We start from the raw sequence: 21,550 nt of genomic DNA on the forward strand, positions 1-21,550 counted from the left end.
CACCAGTCCACCATGGCTCTGTTTCCCTATTATTAACATTTACCTCAATGTGGTACATTTGTTACAATCAGTGGACCAATGTTGGTACATTATTATTAATTATTATTCATAGTTTACTTTGGGGTTCAGTCTCTGTGTTATATAGTTATATGGGTTTTGCCAAATGTATAATGTTATGTATCCACCATTACATAATCATACACAATAGTTTCACTGCCCTAAAAACCCCCTCTGTGTTCCACCAGTTCACTCTCACTCCCTCCCTTCAACCTCTGGCAAGCATTGATTTTTTTTTTTTCCTGTCTCCATAATGTTGCCTTTTCCAGATTATCATATAGTTGGAATCATTATGAAGTCTTTTCTGACTAACTGCTTTTTAAGAAAAGTTCCTCCGTGTCTTTTTTGTAGCTTGACAGCTCATTTCTTTTTTGCTGAATAATATTTAATTGTATGGATGTGCTACAGTTTTATTCACATATTGAGGGACTTCTTTTTTTTTTTTAATTTCAAGTTAGTTAACATATAGTGTAGTATTCGTTTCAGGAATAGAACTTAGTGATTCATCACTTACATATAACATCCAGTGTTCATTCCAACAATTGCCCTCCTTAGTGCTCATCACCCATTTAGCCTAACCCCCCAAAGTCCTCCCCCTTTCCAGCAACCCTCAGTTTGTTCTCTGTATTTCAGAGGAACATCTTGGTTGCTTCCAATTTTGTGAAATTAATAAATAAAGCTGGTATAAACATTCATGTACAGGTTTTTTGTGTGAGTATAGGTTTTCAGATCATTTGGGTAAATGCTTAAGAGAGAGCTTGCTTGGTTGTCTGGTTAAGACTATGTTTAGCTTTGTAAGAAACTGCCAAACTATCTTCTAAAACGTCTGCTTAGGCTGCTATAACAAACAAACAAACAAACAAACAAACAAAACAGACTGGATGGCTTAAACAACAGACATTTGTTTTCACAGTTTTAGAGGCCGGGAAGTCCAAAATCAGAGTACCAGCAAATTTGTTCTTGGTGAGAGCCCTCTTCCTGGCTTGCAGGGGGCTGCCTTCTTGCTGAACCTTCACCTGATAGAGTGAAGAAACTCTGATTCCTCTTACTTTTCTTACAAGGGCTGCAGTCCCATCTTGGGGGGTCATCTCCTCATGGCCTCATCTAAGCCTAATTACCTCCCAAAGGCCCCCACCTCCTCATACTATCACATTGAGGATCAGAACTTCAACACAAGAATTTAGAGAGGATACAAGATTTGGTCTGTAGCAGTAGCTTTAGCATTTTGCATTTTCACCAGCTGTGAATGAAAGTTTGTGTTGCTTCACATCCTCTCCTGCATTTGGTGTTGTCACTGTTTTAGATTTTAGCCATCCTAATAGACATGTAGTGGTATCCTTTTTGAATTTACAGTGCACTAATGATCTTTAATGTTGAGCATCATTTCATATGCTTACTTGCCATCTATATGTCTTCTTTGGACAGGTGTTTATTCAGATCTTTTGCCCATTTTATGATAAAGTTGTTGGTCTTCTTGAATTTTAAGAGCTCTTTTCATATTTTGGATGTAAGTTTATTAACAGAAATTTCCTCCCTGTCTGTGGCTTTTCATTTAATTCTTTGAACAATGCCTTTCATGGAGCAGAATTTTTCAATTTTAATGAAGTCCAACTTTTCAGTTTTTTCTTTTATGGATTATGCTTTTGGTGCTGTATGTAAAAACACAGTGCCAACCCAAGGTCACCTAGATTTTCTCCTGTATTTCTTTTCTAAAAGTGTTGGAGTTTTGAGGGGCACCTGGGTGGCTCAGTGGTTAAACTTTTGACTTCGGCTCAAGTCATGATCTCATAGTTTGTGGGTTCCAGCCCCGCATTGGGCTCTGTACTAACAGCTCAAAGCCTGGAGCCTCCTTCGGATTCTGTGTGTCCCTCTCTCTCTGCCCCTCCCCTCATGCTGCCTCTATCTCTCATAAATAAATAAACTTAAAAAAAATTTTTTTTAAGTTAGAGTTTTGAGTTTTACATTTAGGTCTATGATCCATGTTGAGTTAATTTTTTGTGAAAGATACAAGGTCAGTGTCTAGATTTTTCTTTTCTTCTCTCTCTCTCTCTCTCTTTTTTTTTTTTTTTTTTTTTTGCATGTCGACATACAGTTGTTCTGGAACCATTTGTTGAAAGACTATTCTTTCTTGATTGGATTGACTTTGCTTCTTTGTCAAAAATCAGTTGAATATATTTGTCTGTGTTTATTTCTGGGCTCTCTGTTATGTTCCATGGATCTATTTGTCTATTTTTTCACCAGCACCACACTGTCTTGATTACTGTTGCTTTTTAGCTAAGTCTAAAAGTCAGATAGTATCAGTTCTCTTGACTTTGTCTTTTTGATTGCCTGTCCATATAAACTTTAGAATTATTTTTGTTGGTATCTACATAGTAATTTGCTGGGATTTTCACTGAGATTGTGTTGAATCTATAGATCAAGTTGTGAAAAATGGACATTTTAACCATACTGAGTCTTCCTACCTATGAATTTGTACTATCCATTTATTTACATCTTCTTTGATTTATTTCTCCAGAGTTTTATAGTTTTCCTCCTATAGATCTCATACATATTTTGACTTAAATGTCTTTCTCTCTCACTCTTTATTTTTTGGTTCTAATGTAAATGGTGGTATGTTTTTAATTTTAAATTCCAGTTGCTCATTGGTGGTGTATAGGAAAGGCTTTGACTTTTATATATTAGCCTTGTTTCCTGCTATTTTGATATAATTGCTTACTGGCTCCAGCAGTTTTTATGTCAGTTCTTTGGGATTTTCTACATAGATGATCCTGTCATCTCAGAATAAAGATAAAGATAGTTTTATGTCTTTTTTTCCCCAATCTGTATACATTTTATTTCCTTTGCTTGTCCTAGTGAATTAGCCAGGACTTCCAGTACAATGTTGTGTAGAAACGATGAGAGGAACATCCTTGCCTTATTCTTCATCTTAGGAAAAAGACATCAAGTTTCTTACAATTATATCTGCCATTAGCAGTAGGTTGGTTTTAGATGTTCTTTATTAAATTGAAGAAATTCCCCTTGCTGAAAGTTTCTATCATGAATGGATTTTGGATGTAGGATGTGGATTTTTCTATATCTTTTGATACTATCATATGATTTTTCTTCTTCAGCCTGTTGATGTGAGGGATTACATTAATTAATTTTCAAATGTTGAATCAGCCTTGATTAACCTGAAATAAATCCCAACCGATCATGGTGTGTGATTCTTTTTAAACATTGTTAGATTTGATTTGCTAATGTTTTCTTGAGTATTTTGCATTTATATTAATGAAAAATATTAGTCTGTTTCCTTTCTTATAACATCCTTGTATAGTTTTGGAATTAGTGTGATGGCCTCATAGAATGAGTGAGGAAGTGCTTCTTCTGCTTCTGTTTTCTGGAACAGATCATAGAGAATTGATGTCATTTTTTCCTTAAATATTTGGCAGAATTCACTATTTGGATGTGGTGCTTTTTGTTTTGGAAAGTTATTAATTATTCAGTTTCTTTGATTGATTCAGTTTCTTTAATTAAATGATCTATTTCTCCTTGTTTGAGTTTTGGTAGAATTTGTCTTTTAAGGAATTGGTCCATTTCACCTAAGTCATCAAATTTGTGGGCATAGAGTTGTGCATACTATTCATTTATCCTTTCAATATCCATGGCATCAGTAGTGATGGTCCCTCTTCCATTTCTGATATTAGTAATTTGTGTCTTCTTTTTTTCTTGGTTAGCCCAAGTAGGGGCTTGTCTATTTTATTAATCTTTTCAAAGAACCAACTTTTGGTTTTGTTGATTTTCTCTATTTTTTTCCTGCTTTCAATTTTATTGATATCTTTTTCTGCTTACTTGAGACTTAATTTGCTCTTCGTTTTTTTTTTTTTTTTTTTGCTAGTTTTCTAAGTTGGAATGCTAATTTTAGATTTTTCTTTTTTCAATATGTGCATAAGGTGCTATGGAGTTTCCTCTAAGTACTACCCTTGCTGTATCTGACAAATAATGTTTTTTTTTATTTTCATTTAGTTCAACAGTTATTTCATCTCTCAAGAATTCTTTAATTCTTGTGTTATTTATAAGTGTGTTGTTTAATCTCCAAATATTTTGGGATTTTTCCAGCAATCTTTGTATTAATACTTTTTCATTTAATTCCATTATAATCTAAGGGCATATGTAGTATGATATCTGTTCTTTTAAATTTGTTAAGGTGTGTTTTATGGCCCCGAAAATGGTCTGTTTTGGTGAATATTCCCTGCAAACTTGAGAAGAATGTATATTCTGCTATTGGGTGAAGCATCCCATGTCACTTAGATACAGTTGATTGATGATACTGTCCTGTTCAACTATATCTTTACTGATTTTCTGACTGCTTGTTCTGTCACTTACTGATAGAGTGGTGTTAAAGTCTCCAAACTATAGCTTGTGTATTTATCCTTGCAATTCTATCAGTTTTTACCTCATATATTTTTACACTCTGTTGTTAGGTGCATGCATATTAGGGATAGTTATGGCTTCTTGGTGAATTGACCTGCTATCATTATATAATGCCTCTCTTTATTGCCAATAATTTTCCTGGCTCTGAAGTCTGCTTGTCTGAAATTCATAGAGCTACTCCAGCTTTCTTTTGATTACTGTTAGCATAATGAATTTTTTCCATCCCTTTACTTTTAATCTATGTTTTCATATTTAGAGTATATTTCTTATAAAGACCATGTAGCTGAGTCTTGCTTTTTTTTTTTTATCCACTCTGATAGTCCCTGTCTTCTAATTAGTATATTTTAGATTACTTACATTTAAAGTCAGTATTGATATAGTTGGTTTAATGTAAACCTCATTTATGACTTTTCTATTCATTGACCTTGTTCTTTCTTTTTTATCGTCCTCTATTCTTCTGCCTTCTCTGGTTTTAATTGATGACTGTATAAGATCCCATTTTCTCTCCTGTCTTAGCATATAAATCACAACTTTTTTTTTTAAGTGGTTGCCTGAGGGTTTATAATACATATTTACAAATAATACAAGTCTACTTTCAAATAACACTGTATCACTTCATGGGAACTGCAAGCACCTTATAAAAGAGTAATCCCAAATCCTCCCTCCCATCCCTTATAGCATGGTTGTCCTTTATTTTTTCCATAAGCTATGACCACCAAATATTTTGTCGCTATTTTGTTTAATAAACTGATAGTTTGTATGGTTAATTAAGAATAATAAAAAGATAAGATTTTATTTTCCTTTTATTTATTCATTTTCTAAAACTCATACACACACACACACACACACACACACACACACACACGTTTTTGACCTGTATCATTTCATTCTCTCTGAAGCTGGCAACAAATTCCCCCAATTTTTGTTTGTCAAAGAAAGTCTTTATTTGTTCTTCTCTTTTGAAGGATAATTTCACTGAATATAGAATTTAAGTAGATGATTTTAATTTTTCAAAACTTTGAAGTATTTCACTCTACTCTCTTCTTGCTTAAATGGTTTCCGAAGAGAAGGTCGATGTGATTCTTTTCCTTGTTCCTGTAGTGATAAGATCCCCAACCCCATCTACCTACTTTCAAGATTTTGCCTTTGATTTTCTGCAGTTGGATTATAATATCCCTAAATATAGATTTTTAAAAAGTATTTATCCTGCTTGGTGCTGTCTGAAGTTTATATATCTGTTGTTTGGTGTCTGTCATTCATTTTGGGAAATTCTCGGGCATTATTACTTCAAATATTTCTTCTCTTCCTCTTCTTTCCTCTGGTATTCCCATTACATGTATATGCACCTTTTGTAATTGTCTCATAGGTTTTGGATATTCTGTTTCATCCTTTTCATTCTTTTTTCCTCTTTCCAGTCAGTTTTGTAGGTTTATATCGCCATATCTGCAAGGTCACTGATTCTTTCCTTGGTCACGCCCAGTCTACTGATGAGCCCATCAAAGGCATTCTTAGTTTCTGTTACAATGTTTTTGATTTCTAGCATTTCCTTTTGATTCTCTCTTAGAGTTTCCATCTCTTTGCTTACATTACTCATCTTGCATATTGTTCACTTTTATCATTAGAATCCTTAGCATATTAATCAGTCATTTTATTTATTTTTTTAATTTTATTTTTTATTTTTTAAAATTTACATCCAAATTAGTTAGCATATAGTGAAACAATGATTTCAGGAGTAAATTCCTTAATGCCCCTTACCCATTTAGCCCATCCCCCCTCCCACAACCCCTCCTATAACCCTCAGTTTGTTCTCCATATTTATGAGTCTCTCCTGTTTTGTCCCCCTCCCTGTTTTTATATTATTTTTGTTTCCCTTCCCTTATGTTCATCTGTTTTGTCTCTTAAAGTCCTCATGTGAATGAAGTCATATGATTTTTGTCTTTCTCTAACTGACTAATTTCACTTAGCATAATACCCTCCAGATCCATCCACATAGTTGCAAATGGTAATAATCATAGTCATTTTAAATTCCTGGTCTGATAATTCCCAAATCTCTGCCATGTATGAGTCTGGAACTGACAGTTGCTTTGTCCCTTCAGTCTGTACTTTCTGCCCTTAGCATGCCTTGTAATTTTTTCGTTGAAAACTGGACATGATATATCAGGTAAAAAGGAACTAAAGTAGATAGGCCTTTGTGTTTATCTGGCTAGGAGTTAGGCTGTGTTTACTCTTAGCTGTAGCTATGTATCAGATGCTAATTTTTCCTCTAGTATTCCTGTTTTTGTCTCCCCTATTGTTTTTAGATATTCTTAGAGACTCCTTAAATAGGCAGTTCTTTTAGCTGTACTCCTTTGTTATTATTCAGTAGCCCTATTGATGTGGTGGTATAGTATGGGTGAAGGGATAGTCTGTAGTCTTATGATTAGATCTGTTTCTTAGTGAATGTGAGATGACTATTTCTTCTCCCCCAGGTTGGTTAGTGTTTGGTAAAACCTCAGTATGTTAAGTTCTTTCTCAAGGAGAACAGAAAGCTTGCTGTAGATAAACTGAGCTAATATGTGAAAATTCTCAGAAAGTAAAAATAACTACAGTATGATAGTAATGATCACAAATAGCATTAACAAGAGATATGAAAATGTTAGTTTTCAATGTAACATTTAATTCATTTGTATGTTTTCTGCTATGATATATAAAGATATTCTAAATGAGATTCTTATAAATTAATTTCATTATCTAATTCAAGTTAATATACAATGTGAAACCCACACAGTTCTGAATGAACAGACAGACTTTGTTCTAACAATAAAACATACATACAAGATGCCTAAGCATAATTTCCAGTTCCACCAGGCTCTTTTCATCATGTAAAAATTAACTATAAATTTCTAATATTATTTAATAACTAAAATGTGAATTCTGTTGTGTTTGTCACTCTCAAAAATAATCCTTTATGTCCAGGAAATTAGGTTCAGCTCCCTGGAAAAGTATACATGTAGTCAAAACAGTATAACAAAAGCAAGAATATTATCTTCTTTCCTGCCACGTCCTATTTAAGTAGTGTATACTTAAAAAATGGATAATGGAGGGGTGCCTGGGTAGTCCAGCCAGTTTGTCATCCAACCTCTTGATTTCGGCTCAGGTCATGATCTCATGGTTTATGAGTTCAAGCTCTGTGACTGATAGTTCAGGGCCTGCTTGACATTCTCTCTCCCTCTTTCTCTGCTGTCCCCCTGCACACACTAGCATGTGCTCACTCTGTCGCTCTCTTTCTCTCTCTCTCAAAATAAGTAAATATAATAATGGATCCAAAGCAGAATGCCTATACATTTCTCAAGTACTTTGCAAGCAACAAGAAGAATAGAAGTATTAAATAAATATAGCTTAGCAAGTATTTATATACCATTTTCCAACTATTTGTTATTTAAGAGACTTAAAAAGGCAGGACCTCAGTAATAATGACTGTTTTACATTGTAAAGTGGTAAAACTGATGATGTACTCCAATCTCAAAACTTATCAATAACATTTAGATCATGAAGCTGAATGGTGGGGTCATCTACTAACTAGTTAAGTTATTGTTTCCTACAATAGACTGTGGAATCTATATTAATTATAGTACTTTATATATTTAGTTCAATTCATTTTGTTCAATTAAATACTTTATGTTTTTTATGTACCTGGGATTGTGGTCATTGCTTGAAGCAACAGGATAAATAGGTTAAGGTTTATGTCCATATTCCATATTTGTAGGGGAGACAGATACATACAAAAACAATTATAAACAGCTTGGTAAATGCAGTGATAGAGATACATAAATGGATGATTCTAAAAATTGCCCTATGTTCTAAGAGTTAAATTCCTAAAATTTTAAATTCCTAAAAGCCAAAGTTTACTATATACTAGTTATTAATTCCCTATGTCCTATCTAATATCACCTATTTGGGGAATATAGCCCTGCTGTCTTATATGTATCATGTGGCCACTCCTCCCTTCCTGCACATGTGTGCATGCACACACACATACACACATATAATCACAGCTTTACAGGCCAGTGTGATTACCTGACTCTGGGAAACTAATCCTTTAGGCTGAGCTGTGCCAATAAGATTCTCTTTTGAGAGGTAATCCAATCTTGTAGGTGAGCACTCTAACTCTGGAGTCTGATGGATGTGGATTCTAACTCCTTCACTAGTCATCTATAAGTACTTCCCCTATAGGGTCAGTTTGGTAATTGAAAGAAATAATGTTCATAATGTTCATATATACTACCTAACACAGGCCTCAGTAAATGTTAATATTATTACAACACAGAGACTAGCTTATCTGAGGGTGAAACTAAATTGTAAAATCTGTAGACTGAAGCTGATATCTACAAGATGAGCCTTGAGCAAGAGAGGAGTTAATTAGCAGAAAGGAGGATGTAGCTGAGCCACACAGACCACGCGGCCACAGAAACATGGTGCGAATTACAGGTTTCCCGTCTCTTGAGGTACAGTTGTACTTCCTGCTTTTTGTTTCTTGGCAAATTCCCTTGTATTCTTTCAGTAATTTCCTTTTTACTTGAGCTAATTTGACTAGGTTTCTGTTCTTTGCAACCAGTGATCCTTGGCTTAAACAGTTTTCAATGAATATTTTTTTGTTGTTTGACATTGGTGAGAGGAAATAGTGCATACAAGATTTGTTCTATTAAAACAACTATGTAGTAATAGCTTCAGAACTCCAATATCCTTCTTTTATGAATTCTACTCTAACCAATCAAGCATTATCAGCAGGCATAAGTAATATTCTATTCTGCCTACTCTTACCCTTTTCTGTTTCTATATATATCTACCTTTTATCTCCATATTGCAAGGAAAAGAAATAATAGTTTGTTGGTACACAAAGAAAAAGCATCCTTTAGAGCCAAAATGTAGCATAGTTTTATTATCTTATATATGTTATTTCCTGTGCATTGAGCCTAAAAAAGGGCATTGGGGTCATAACACTGATTAATCCAGGTAAGTACTCTGATTTAACAGTTCTCAGTGACATTTTATAGGAGATAATAGTTGTCCTTTGTGCTGCCATGATATGAACATTCATATTTTACCCCAAACATATCATTTCTGGTTTAAGTTATCTTCTCTTGGGATAATGAGTTCTGTAAGAATTCTACCTATTGTGTAAAATTAGGCTTTATTTTGTTTATTCTTTTTAAAAATGTTTATTTATTTTTGAGTGGCAGAGAGAGAGAGCACGAGCAGAGGAAGGGCAGAGAGAGCAGGAGACACAGAATCCAAAGCAGGCTCCAGGCTCTGAGCTGTCAGCACAGAGCCAGACACGGGGCTCAAACCCGTGAACTGTGAGATCTGGGATCATGACCTGAGCCGAGTCAGATGCCCAACCCACTGAGCCATCCAGGCGCCCCTATTTTATTTATTCTTAAACTACTTCTTTCAAACACCATTGAAATATCCCTAATTCTAAGATGTGGTGAACACATTTTGAACACCTTGTTTAAATCTGACATTATTCCATGATTTTATACACTTTAAGCATATAACTCTCAGCTCTCATTTTTTTCAGGTAGATGAGAATCATCCTGTTGTCATTTGAAAGATTTCCATCCTCCTAAATATTATTTCTCTTTGTTCTTGAGATGTAGTGGTTTAACTGAATGAATTTATTAATATATAAATACAATTGTGATTGTCCCCATTCATTTATGTTCAACTAAATGACCTATTGAATTGACTTAAAAATTACTTTGAGGGCGCCTCGGTGGCTCAGTTGGTTGAGCATCCGACTTCGGCTCAAGTCATGATCTCACAGTTTGTGGGTTCAAGCCCTGCGTCGGGCTCTGTGCAGACAGCTCAGAGCCTGGAGCCTGCTTTGGATTCTGTGTCTCTGTCTCTCTGCCCCTCTCCTGCTCGCTCTCTCGCTCTCTCTCTCAAAAATAAGTAAATGTTAAATTACCGTATCACCTTTAAAAGTCCTTTCTCTGATCATTTTTATTAATCTTTTAGCAATTCCACTGACATGAATAAAGTTAATTATTATAATAATCAAGGCTGAAATTTGTTTCTGAAAATATAAAATATTTGTATTTATTTTGTGATTCATTTTGGATAGCATTATTATAGCCTGAATTTTGGACCGTGTCATCAGAAGTAGATACTTCAATTAATAAGGTTTTCGGGAGCAAGTTGAAAGTTGTGCATTTTTATTTATTTGTAAATTTACCACTTAAGAAATGAAAGGAGGAAATATTTTTTAAAAGCAGACATATTTTAGACTGCAAAATATTTTTGCTTTAATGTTTAATAGTTGAAAATAAGTATGTTAATGGATAATGAGAATGGTTTACACATTTAATAAATCTCCTTATGATAACTGCTTTTTAGATTCTTTGTTCTGAAGTAGGCTATTTCTCTTTCATGGAAAGGTTATTACATATTCTTATTAGGAAATAAGACTGTCATAGGTTGGCTAATTCACATTCTGTTTATAATCAAATTGTGAAGGTATTATTAAGTCTTAGCCATGAGCTGTAAGTTGACTAAAAAGCACCCTAATTGTTTCATACAAATAATTTAAATTTGAGATAATCTTTCTTTAGCTATTATTTTTGTTTCTTCGGGGCTCCTAGTATGAACCTAAAATGACAATGAATGAAGTTGTTTTGTTTAGTGACAATTTAATTGTTTAATATGTGTACATATGATCAGTGTTTAAAGTTTATGTCTTTTACTTAATATTAAATTTCTGGATCTAGTGCCTACTGTACAGAGAGATCTGGACCTTACCCATTGGTGTTTGCTCTCTTCCTTTGTCCCTGTCCCTCCCTCCTTTTTAAATAAATTCCATGCGAATCACTTTTGCTTTCTGTGAAACTGTAAGGTAACGGAATAGGGTGGTGTAAATTTTCAAATTCTGGAATTAGAATGTTTGGCTTCAGCTCCTGTTTCTGACTGCTAGCTGGATGACCTTGAACAAGTTACTTAAATTCATCTGTAAAATGGGGATAAGAGGGTACTGACTTCACAAAGACTTTGTGGATTAATTGGGATAATGTATGGAAAACATTTAGTGTAATACCTGGCATGTAGTTGTTGCACAATAAATGTTATTCTTTAATTAAAGTTGCTGATAGGGAGCTGAGCAGGAGAGCCATGGATGCAAGAGCTATTTTAGAAATAGCCTGCATGGGTCACTTAAAAGGAGTAAAGCATATGAAAAGAACAGATTCTGGACCCTCATCCCTGCCAGAATTTTTATGATTTGAAATGAACATAGGATTATGGTAAAATAATAGCCTCTGATTTGAAGATTTACCAGGTAAAACTTTGGGGCCTGTTGATAGATAACTACAGGTTAAAAAATATGTTGCAGATGATGAGAAATAGTAGATAACCTGCTTAGGGAAGTGACAGAAGTATTCCTTTGCACATCCTAGTCTAGGTCCTAAAGAAGGTTGTGGTGGTGCTGTCCCTGTTTAAAGAATAAATGAAAAATGTCATGGGAACAATAGTGTGAAGTATTAAATCTGTACGAAGTATTATGTTTTGTAAGCAGTAACAAGAAAAGGACTACTTCTCACGGTCTCAGACATCTCCTTGCCCTATTTGCTACATTTGTCTTCCTCCTTCCCTTTGCATGCTCCGTTAGTTAGTTCAGGTTTCATGCCTTTTGCCTCAGAGTTCTTTCTCTTTGTATAGATATTCCCTGCTCTTCTCCCAGTTAAACCAGAAAGGGCAAAATACAGCCACTTTTTGAGTAATGTCTTTATAGTATCTCAGTTATGTCACCAGAGGCTATAGATTGTAAAGTATTAGCTCTCTTCTTTCTAGAGACTTAACACAACCCAGAAGAGGAGAAAGGGAGGGTCAGCTAACTTATACCAGATTGGCAGCCACAGTGACAGCAGAAACTGTGGCATGGCACATAAATCTATATCCCACCCCCCCATCTTTTCCCACTTTTTCCACAGTGGAAGTGAGGCAGCTGGGAAAGAAGACAGACTGTGCAGTCTGAGGTGGCAGCAAATTAAAGATGGGAATGGTGGCAGGGTGACTTTGGAGCTGCTAGTACTTTGTGGATTGGTTTGGCATACAAAATGAGGGAGATTTGCTACTCCAATCCCGGTTTTAGTAGAAGCCAAGATGTTTGTCTGTTTTATCAACAATTTGTATAGTGCTTTAGCACGTTGCTTACTACACTTGATTAAGTTGTCTTCTCTCCTAATATCCCATCTTAACTGTTTTCTTATGACTTCCAACACGACTGTATTTTCTTTTTTTTTTTTTTAAATTTTTTTTTTCAACGTTTATTTATTTTTGGGACAGAGAGAGACAGAGCATGAACGGGGGAGGGGCAGAGAGAGAGGGAGACACAGAATTGGAAACAGGCTCCAGGCTCTGAGCCATCAGCCCAGAGCCTGACGCGGGGCTCGAACTCACGGACCGCGAGATCGTGACCTGGCTGAAGTCGGACGCTTAACCGACTGCGCCACCCAGGCGCCCCAACTGTATTTTCATTTTCTTCTCTCCCAGGATAGCCAGAAGTCCTACTTATAATTCTTGTGTTTTAGGGCATTAGGATTGACCTATACTCTATCATCAGGAAACTCAAATTAGGCCTTCCTGATTTAACCTTTGAGTGATAATTTAGCAGAAAAATCACAAGGAGCTGTAAGTCCAAAATGAAACATTATATTCCTAACTCCAACCAAGTGCTAATCACAAAGGCTGCTATAAAATTGCCCCAATGTAAAAGGGAACACAGCATGACAACAGACATCTCTGTGCTGTGAGATCCTGGTGGTATGTCAGTATACTCAGTCATCATTTTCAGGAATTCTCAAGGGATAAAAGTCTATTATTACCTGGAGGTCCTTCCTCCTGCCTGTTGCTTTCAAGGAGAGTAACATGTGGTAAAGGAATAAGAGGAATATGAAAGTGGAATTGTGATTTTTTTTTTTTTTTACGAGAATGGGGGAAAGAGAGTTTGGAGTTTGGCTCTTGAATAATTTGATGAAATTAAGCTTTATCCTTTTTTTGTACTGCTTTCCATTCCTCTATTTTTTTGCCCCCCCCCACACCCCCACCCCATGAGAAAAGCTATAGTAGAATTCTTTGGGATCCTTTGAGTTAGGAGTTTCTAATTTAGGGAAAAGTACTAAATGATTAAAAAACAACTGAAAAACTCCCCCAAACCTCCATGTAGAGTTACTTGTTTTCATGGAAATTCATCACGTTTATTTCCATTTTTGCTTCCCATACAGTTTTTTTCAAATGTTTGTTCTGGTTCAAATTTTTATTTAAACTCTAGTTAGTTAACATAGAGTATAATATTGGTTTCAGGAGTAGAATTCAGTGATTCATCACTTACATATAACACCCAATGCTCAACATACATGGAGTTATAGGACCTGTGCAATGTGAATCATCAGAGAAACTGTTGGCACTGTCCCATTTATGAGCAAGCTGTGGACTGTCTAGAATCTTAGCAAAGTGACTTATGTATGTATATAAAATTTAAATGACTAAATTTGTTTCAGAACATGCAGAATGACTGCAAGGAGCCTTCTGTTTAGTGAAATGAAGCAAAAAATCTCTTTGCTCTCTTTTCTTTTGATACTGTCCTGCCTGCATTATCCTGAACTGCATAACTCACTAAGATATTACGTATTTTCCATTAGCCGTTCTTTCAGTCCCCTATCCAGAGTTAAGTCTGTCAGAGTAACATTGAGGTCAGTGAACCATGAGTCTGGTTGCCTTTGCAAGGCATTTCTGTGCTAGTAAAAGCAGCAAATACCTCATAAGAATGCTGCACAATCATTCCCATAGTGTGATATGCTAATTCTTAAGAATGTTGCTAACACTGCACTTTGTTTCATATGATTGAATTTAGAACTTTCACTCAATTGGTTGAAGGCTTCAAACTGGCAGTAATAACAGTCTTTTGAGTTGTTGCTTAAGTAGAGCAGTGATGGAATTCATATGGCAAGCGACAGTTGCTCATTCAAGTTCAAGAAAAAAATCTCTGTCAGCCGCAATGGTTGAAAAACAAAAGGAAAGAAAGTAGCCCAGCTGTTTGCTTTTTAATAGTATATCTTTCCTTTGTGTTTTAGATGAGAGCAGAGCACAGTCATTCATTAAATGAAGGTATAAATATTAATGTCATCATTGTTAAAAATCCTGAAGAACAGACCTCACACATTTATGTGATTTTTTTTTTAATGTCCATCTTATTGTGTCCAAGTAAAATCAAGAAAATCCCCTGGTCCCTGAAGGGGTCTCACCACAGCTAGTTAGCTTTCAGTCTTGATGTCCTTTTACTTGTGCCTCCTGTAACAAGTCTCAGAGAATTTAGTATGAATTTAATCAGCCATATTTGGCCACATAGTGGTAAATAAAATGTAAATCCCAGAAGTCCAAATAATCTTCGTGGATGTAATTTAAGCATACAAACTCTTTGCTGTGACACGAACGGGAAGTATTACTAGTTTAGACAACTTACTGCCATTCCGCGCTTTCAGCGTGGAACAGTCTTGTTCTTTGCTTTTAGTCAAGTTAGTAGTTATAGGATGTCAGAACTTTTAGGTAGCCAGAGTTGCTACCCTTCTATTTGAACATTTGTTGAATATTTTGAAAAGATAAAAGCTGCTTATTGTTCTGTTGCCTATGGTAAACAGTATGAATAAGATTTCCTTTGGGTGTAATATCTGTTTATATCTAGTATATTTGGGAGTATATCTTTGGCTCACTGAAATGGGCACTTTGATATGTTTTTCAGAGACTATGATATTTTAGCAAATAATCTTTTCCTTGGTCAAATTCTAACTAGCTTCTTGAGAATTGTTCAACAGAATTGATCCTAGGGCAAAGAACTAACATTTTTTGAGAATTAGTATGTATCAGGCATTGTGCTCAGCTTTTTCCATGTAATAAATCATCCTTAAAATAACTCAGTGAGTAAGATACTGTAATTAATCCCGTTTTCCAGATGAATAAGTTGCTATTATCAATGCCATTTTCCAGATGAAGAAACTGGGGTGAAGTTAAATACAACTTATCCAAAGGTACACAACTGTGAAGTGATAGAGTATTTGAACAGTAGTTTTTGTCCTAACAAAGCCCATGCCTGTAATCACTATGCACTATATACATGTGAATAGGCTTTTGCTTGACCATATTTGTTTGATGTCTCTCCTTGTTCTAGCCTCAACTAGGGCCATGAATCTCAGCAGCTGACACAGTCTGTGGAAAGGCTGTTGGGTGTGATGGCATTTACTAGCTATAACCATTCAAGGCCACCCTTAGGAAGGGAATTAAAACCTCATTCTACCCCTCTACACCTAGTTGAGAGAAGCCTGGACCTATGTGGATATTGAGGGCAACCTTCTTAAGAGTCTTGAGACCATAAAGCAAACAGCTTTTTTTGGTTGAGAATTGCCAAAAAGTTACTAATAATCCCTACCTCACCCCAAGTGAAATTTGAGTTCCAGGTAGTGATGTCTTATTAGAGATTTTTCTCAACTGGCAACCCTATTCCAAACGTCTTTACCTTGACCATTTTGGCTGTCTGAGGTTTATCTTCAAGAGATTCCACCCCCATCGCCCACCCTCCAGTTTAGTTGTGTTTCTCTCACAAGTCACTGAGTAGCAACTGAAGAAAGAAGACAGTAAATACAGAAGAAATCTCATGGACTAGGACCCAAAATCTTTTCCACCCCTGAAATGTTTTTCATGATAGCAGAACCTATTCATTCATGGTAGATGTTAAGACCTTCCTATTGAAGTCTACTGATGATTAATAATTCTAATTGACTAATTCCAGGGTAGGGTCTGTGTCTTAGGGCACAAGGAATGATAATAGACTAATGCTTTTAAATGGAGTTGCCATGAATTGCTAGAGGGACTTGCCTGCAGCTGTGGACATCCTCCCTGTCAAAGAGTTATCTATGCTACTGGCAGAGGGCTATAAGTGTACCAGGAAGCCGACTGAGTCTTCCCTGCCTTTGGCAGAGAATGACCGTATGGACCAGAATTAGCAACAAGAGGAGGTAGTCTTGAAAATGAGTCCCTGATGGGGCACCTGGGTGGCGCAGTCGGTTAAGCGTCCGACTTCAGCCAGGTCACGATCTCGCGGTCCGGGAGTTCGAGCCCCGCGTCGGGCTCTGGGCTGATGGCTCAGAGCCTGGAGCCTGTTTCCGATTCTGTGTCTCCCTCTCTCTCTGCCCCTCCCCCGTTCATGCTCTGTCTCTCTCTGTCCCAAAAATAAATAAACGTTGAAAAAAAAATTAAAAAAAAAAATGAGTCCCTGAAATAATTAATAGTGGTCATATCAGTTCAAGTTGAGCTGAGCTCTCAATTGTATAATTCCTAGGCTAGTTTGCTCTGATTCTTTACAAATGCATAGTGCTGACTTTTGTATGACTTGCACATATAAAACATTCTCTTGCTGGAAAGTTAGTGCAGTGCTTTTTTTTTTTTTAAACACTAACATCTTAATAGAATGACAAGGCACTCTTGATTGATCAAAAGGGAACATACTTAAATGCTTCGAAATATATACATACAGTTTTCAGAAAGCAGAATGCAATATAAGTAATGTGGTAAACAATAGAGCCTAATCCTGGCCCTTTTATTTAGCTGTATTATTACTTTGAGAAATTCGCTTAACCTCTCTAGTTTGTTTCCTCTGTGAAATGAGGGAGTTTAAGTAAATCTGTGTTTCTCAAACTCTGAATCTACCACAGATTACTAGAGATTAATTTAGGTGGCATATGTGAGATAATTTCAGACAGTTTCCTGATAAAAGATTAAAACAACCATCGAGTTGAATAGTTGAAAAAGTTATTTCTTTTTCAGCCCTTCTGATTATGTCAGACAAATTCTCAATTTGGTGTCAGGAAATCTTTGCAATAGTTCTTTAACACTGGATAATTGTTTGGGGGTGGAGATGGGTGGGAACAGGCACGGGGAATCCTCCAATTCCTCAAGACGTTCTATAGAAGGGTAATTAATTCCATTCCTTCAAAGGGGAAAGTGCTGCAGTGCTTTTTTGCTTCTGTCTACCTCATTTCCCTTCCACTTGAAAGGAAAGTAGTGTGTACAACTGGTGAGTTTAGGGGGAGGAACAAATGTGTGAGACATAGCCCTGTCTGGCTTCTCTCATGGCACAGCCCATTCTCAGAAGGCATGCTCTTCCTCCTCCCCAGTGTACTAGGCCTTGCTTGACAGACTCATTTTAGGATTGGGATTGGGTGGAAACTATTAGAAAACCCATAAGGCCATAAATTCAAAGAATAAACTACATTCTTTAGTTCATCCTTATTGGTAATCAAGCTGATATTTTGATTGCCATTTTATTCTTCTCTCTGTCTCTCATTTGGTTTGAAACTCATAGGAGATGTAAGGGGAAAAGCAATTATACACCCCTTTAACCTCACTGATAATCTCTTCTTTTAATAGAAATCTGGCCTGAGCTCAAGGCCCTTCATAGGCAATAGTATCTATATAGAATTTAGTGATATGGTTTCATTTTTAGTGAAGTTATACTTCTAGTTGCCATCTATAAAATAAATTCATGTAAGTTTTAAAATGAATTTTTAAAACATTAATACAGATAATACATGGATATGGTAAAAATTATAATGTGAATACATAAATGACTAAACTTTAGAAACCACTAAGCATTGATCATTTCTAATCTAGGATCTGTTCCAGATTTAAATTCTTTTGAATATAAATGCCAGTAGAATAAAAAATGTTGGGTGGTAAACCAAGTAAAAAAAGGGACCTTCTAACCATAGCATATACTATGTTATTTTCATTTGTTTTAAAATATATCATTGCTGAGGAAGCTAACCTTTTTCTTCATTAATAAATACCCTTTTCTTAATATTTTACTAGGCAGTTGAGTATTGATATCTTTTTGATAACACATTTTTTTGGTGATGGTATTTTATTTTATTTTATTTTTCTTCCACGAAAGTAGTCAGTTCTGGGTGAGGTTTTTCGAACTAGAAATCTTGGAGGACACGAACCATGCTATCACTGTATACTCTACCTCATACAATGTTTGGCATATAGCAGTGTTCAATAAATATTTGAACAAGTGAAGTGAATGCATGAATGAAGAATGAACAAAGAACCAACAAAAATAAACTATATTCTCTGTCTTGAAGATATAGGCATAGTTTCGATTTATTTCTTAAAGCTGTCAATAGGACTAGCTGTAAGAAAGTTGAGGCCTTGGGGCAATCAGTGAAAGACAGAGCTACTTAAACAGAGCATTTAGAGTAACGCTGTTAGAGGGGCACCTGAGTGGCTCAGTCGGTTAAGTGACCGACTTCAGCTCAGGTCATGATCACATGGTTTGTGAGTTCAAGCCCCGCGTCTGGCTCAGCACTGACAGCTCAGAGCCTGAATCCCATTTTGGATTCTGTGTCTCCCTCTCACTCTGCCCCTCCCCTGTTCACACTCTCTCTTTCCTTCAAAAATAAATAAACATTAAAAAAAAAAAAAGAAGAAGAAGAAGAACCGTGTTAGAAAGAAATCTCAAAAAGAAGGTAGCCCTATTAATTTTGCTTTTATTTATGGTCATATAAAAGAAGTTAGATTGTTTCTTTCTTTCTCTCCTTTTTATAAAAAAGAACTGTTTTCTCTTCCTTTTTTTCCTCTCATTCATGTGCTATGTCTCTTATCATGTCCATATCACAGAAAGCACCCAATTTCTCTTGCCTTTGGGAGATTATTAGAGCTTAATTTAAAGTGCAGCTTACTCTTTCCCCATACACTCTTAATTATAGTATCTTGTCTGATAAAGGTGCCCACCTCTGTCTTAACCAGTACGCCAGATGAACTGCAGTGCTGGTGGTAAATTTTTTTAGTGACATCTATTCATGCAACAAATGTCATGTTTCAAGGGCTTTGTTCTAAGAGTCCTGAAATGAGTTTTACATGTCAGAGAGAGAGAATATTAACCAGACATTTTTAATTTTTAGTTATGCCAACCAACTTTCTTATAATCATGTAGTTTGAGTGATTACATTCCCAGATGATGAGATTTACTATAAAACACTTTGCATATATGCAGAAAAACAGAATTTGAGGACTGTGTTCCATTCTGGTGAATACATTTTAAAAGTCTTCTAGGTTTATTCTCTACAAGTGCATTCTTTCTTTAATGGTCCAGTGATTAACTGGAATTATTTTGTATATTCAGGTTAATATTTTCTGTTATTGAAATTTTAATTCAGTACATTTTATATTTATAAAATTTCTCTGCCTGGTATCTTCATGTCTTCTAGTTACTACTATGTGGTCTTCGATATCTAAGGTTGCTGGCTTAGGGGCAGGCGCCTGGGTGGCTCAGTCCGTTGGGCGTCTAATTTCGGCTCAGGTCATGATCTCACTGCTTGTGAGTTCGAGCCCCGGGTCTGGCTTTGTACCGACAGCTCAGAGCCTGGAGCCTGCTTCAGATTCTATGTCCCACTCTCTGCCTCTCCCTCACTCATGCTCTGTTTCTCTCTCTCTCTTAAGAATAAATAAAACATTAAAAAAATAATAAAGTAATTAAAATAAAGTTGCTGGCTTATCCCATTTTGGGTTGTTCTTGTCATTGCATTATAAAATTGATAGAACAGCAGTATCATTAATGATATATAGAAGTTGGATTCTGAAATTAATCATCATCTACAAAAATTAGCATCTAATCTCTATTCTAATTTTAATTTAATGTCCAGATAAACAATCAACATAAATTTTATTGTTATCATCATTGAAAACATAATAGATAATTTGGCCAAGAAAAAAAAAGACTTTAGAATTACCTTTTTTTTTTTCTTTAAAAGATATAACTGCTTGGCTTATAATTGTAATCTTTAGGTATCTCTAGAGTCATGGTGCTCTGTCATGAAATTAATGAAAGAGCCATTTGCTATAATGACAATCTGGAAGTTTTGAGAATACTTTATTGTCTGGTTCAAAAACAAAAATGATGACAGAAAACAGAACTTTGCCTAGCTGGCTGTGTTCACTAGCAATATGGTTATTCTCTGATTAGATTCTTTGAGTGCTGGGTGCATCCTTATCTGCGGTATGAGGTGTTGAGATGGCAGCATGTTATGACAGGGAAAAAAAAAAAAAGATCATGGACTTGAGAAGCAGACCAACCTAAATGGGAAATTTAGCTCTGTCACTTTTGTGCTAGTACCTTGAGCAAGTTACTTAACTGCGTCTGTAATACTGCTTTAGAGTTGCGATGAGGATGAAAGCATCCAGAGTGAGTTCTCCAATGGTAATTGTATAAGAAATACAGTGTGGTGATGATATGTTTTGATATTCTCACAGGTGAAGTAAAGGACAAAAATGTTCAGGTGGTTGAGCTCCCCATTGTAGACAGTCTTCATCCTCGTCCACCATATTTGCCCCTGGCTGTACCAGAAGACCTTGCAGATCGGCTTGTACGAGTCCATGGTGATCCTGCAGTGTGGTGGGTGTCCCAGTTTGTCAAATACTTGATCCGCCCACAACCTTGGCTGGAAAAGGAAATAGAAGAGACTACTAAGAAGCTTGGCTTCAAACATCCAGTTATTGGGTAAGAATCTGATTTATTCCTCTCATGATGTGATGTTGTAGTAGCAGAGATATGTGTACTTTACAATATATTGTGAACTTTATGATATAGTTTAATTTTCAAGCCATACCCTAAAACAGATGTTCCAGAGTTCACCTTAGGTCATAGGGAGATCATTCTCCCTTTGTTCACTTAGAACAGTTGAGTTGTCATACTTTGTTACCCCCATTCGCTTATTTATTCATTCAACAAATGTACTAAACCCTTATTTCTGAAATTGCCTGTCTCTTCTGAGGAAAACAACAAAATTGTATTTTACTGAGAGTAGTTTGGATACTATACATGACTCTTATCTTATCCTAACAAGACCATGAGATGAAGCTATCACATTTATAGCTTTTCTATTGTACTTTTTGTTAGTCTTCATTAATTACCACTGATGATTATTTTGCATTTTTTGGTGTTCTGTTTTCTGCCCTGGAAGCTGTTTTGATAATAAAAATAGTATTTATAATGTAAGAT

At 35.7% G+C, this 21,550-nt stretch overlaps 1 protein-coding gene across 12 annotated transcripts in view; it reads left to right on the forward strand.

Moving 5' to 3' along the window:
* The window catches only part of FUT8 (fucosyltransferase 8), a 311,102-nt gene that overhangs the window by 270,576 nt on the left and 18,976 nt on the right, over window positions 1-21,550 (forward strand). For all 12 annotated transcript variants that reach the window (XM_043556372.1, XM_043556375.1, XM_043556378.1 and 9 more), the window contains one exon: window positions 20,803-21,049. In XM_043556372.1, coding sequence (XP_043412307.1) covers window positions 20,803-21,049 — 247 coding nt within the window. The remainder of the gene's footprint in view (window positions 1-20,802; window positions 21,050-21,550) is intronic.

The sequence above is a fragment of the Prionailurus bengalensis genome, chromosome B3, assembly GCF_016509475.1.
Source record: "Prionailurus bengalensis isolate Pbe53 chromosome B3, Fcat_Pben_1.1_paternal_pri, whole genome shotgun sequence".
In the NCBI taxonomy this organism is placed as follows: Eukaryota; Metazoa; Chordata; class Mammalia; order Carnivora; family Felidae; genus Prionailurus; species Prionailurus bengalensis.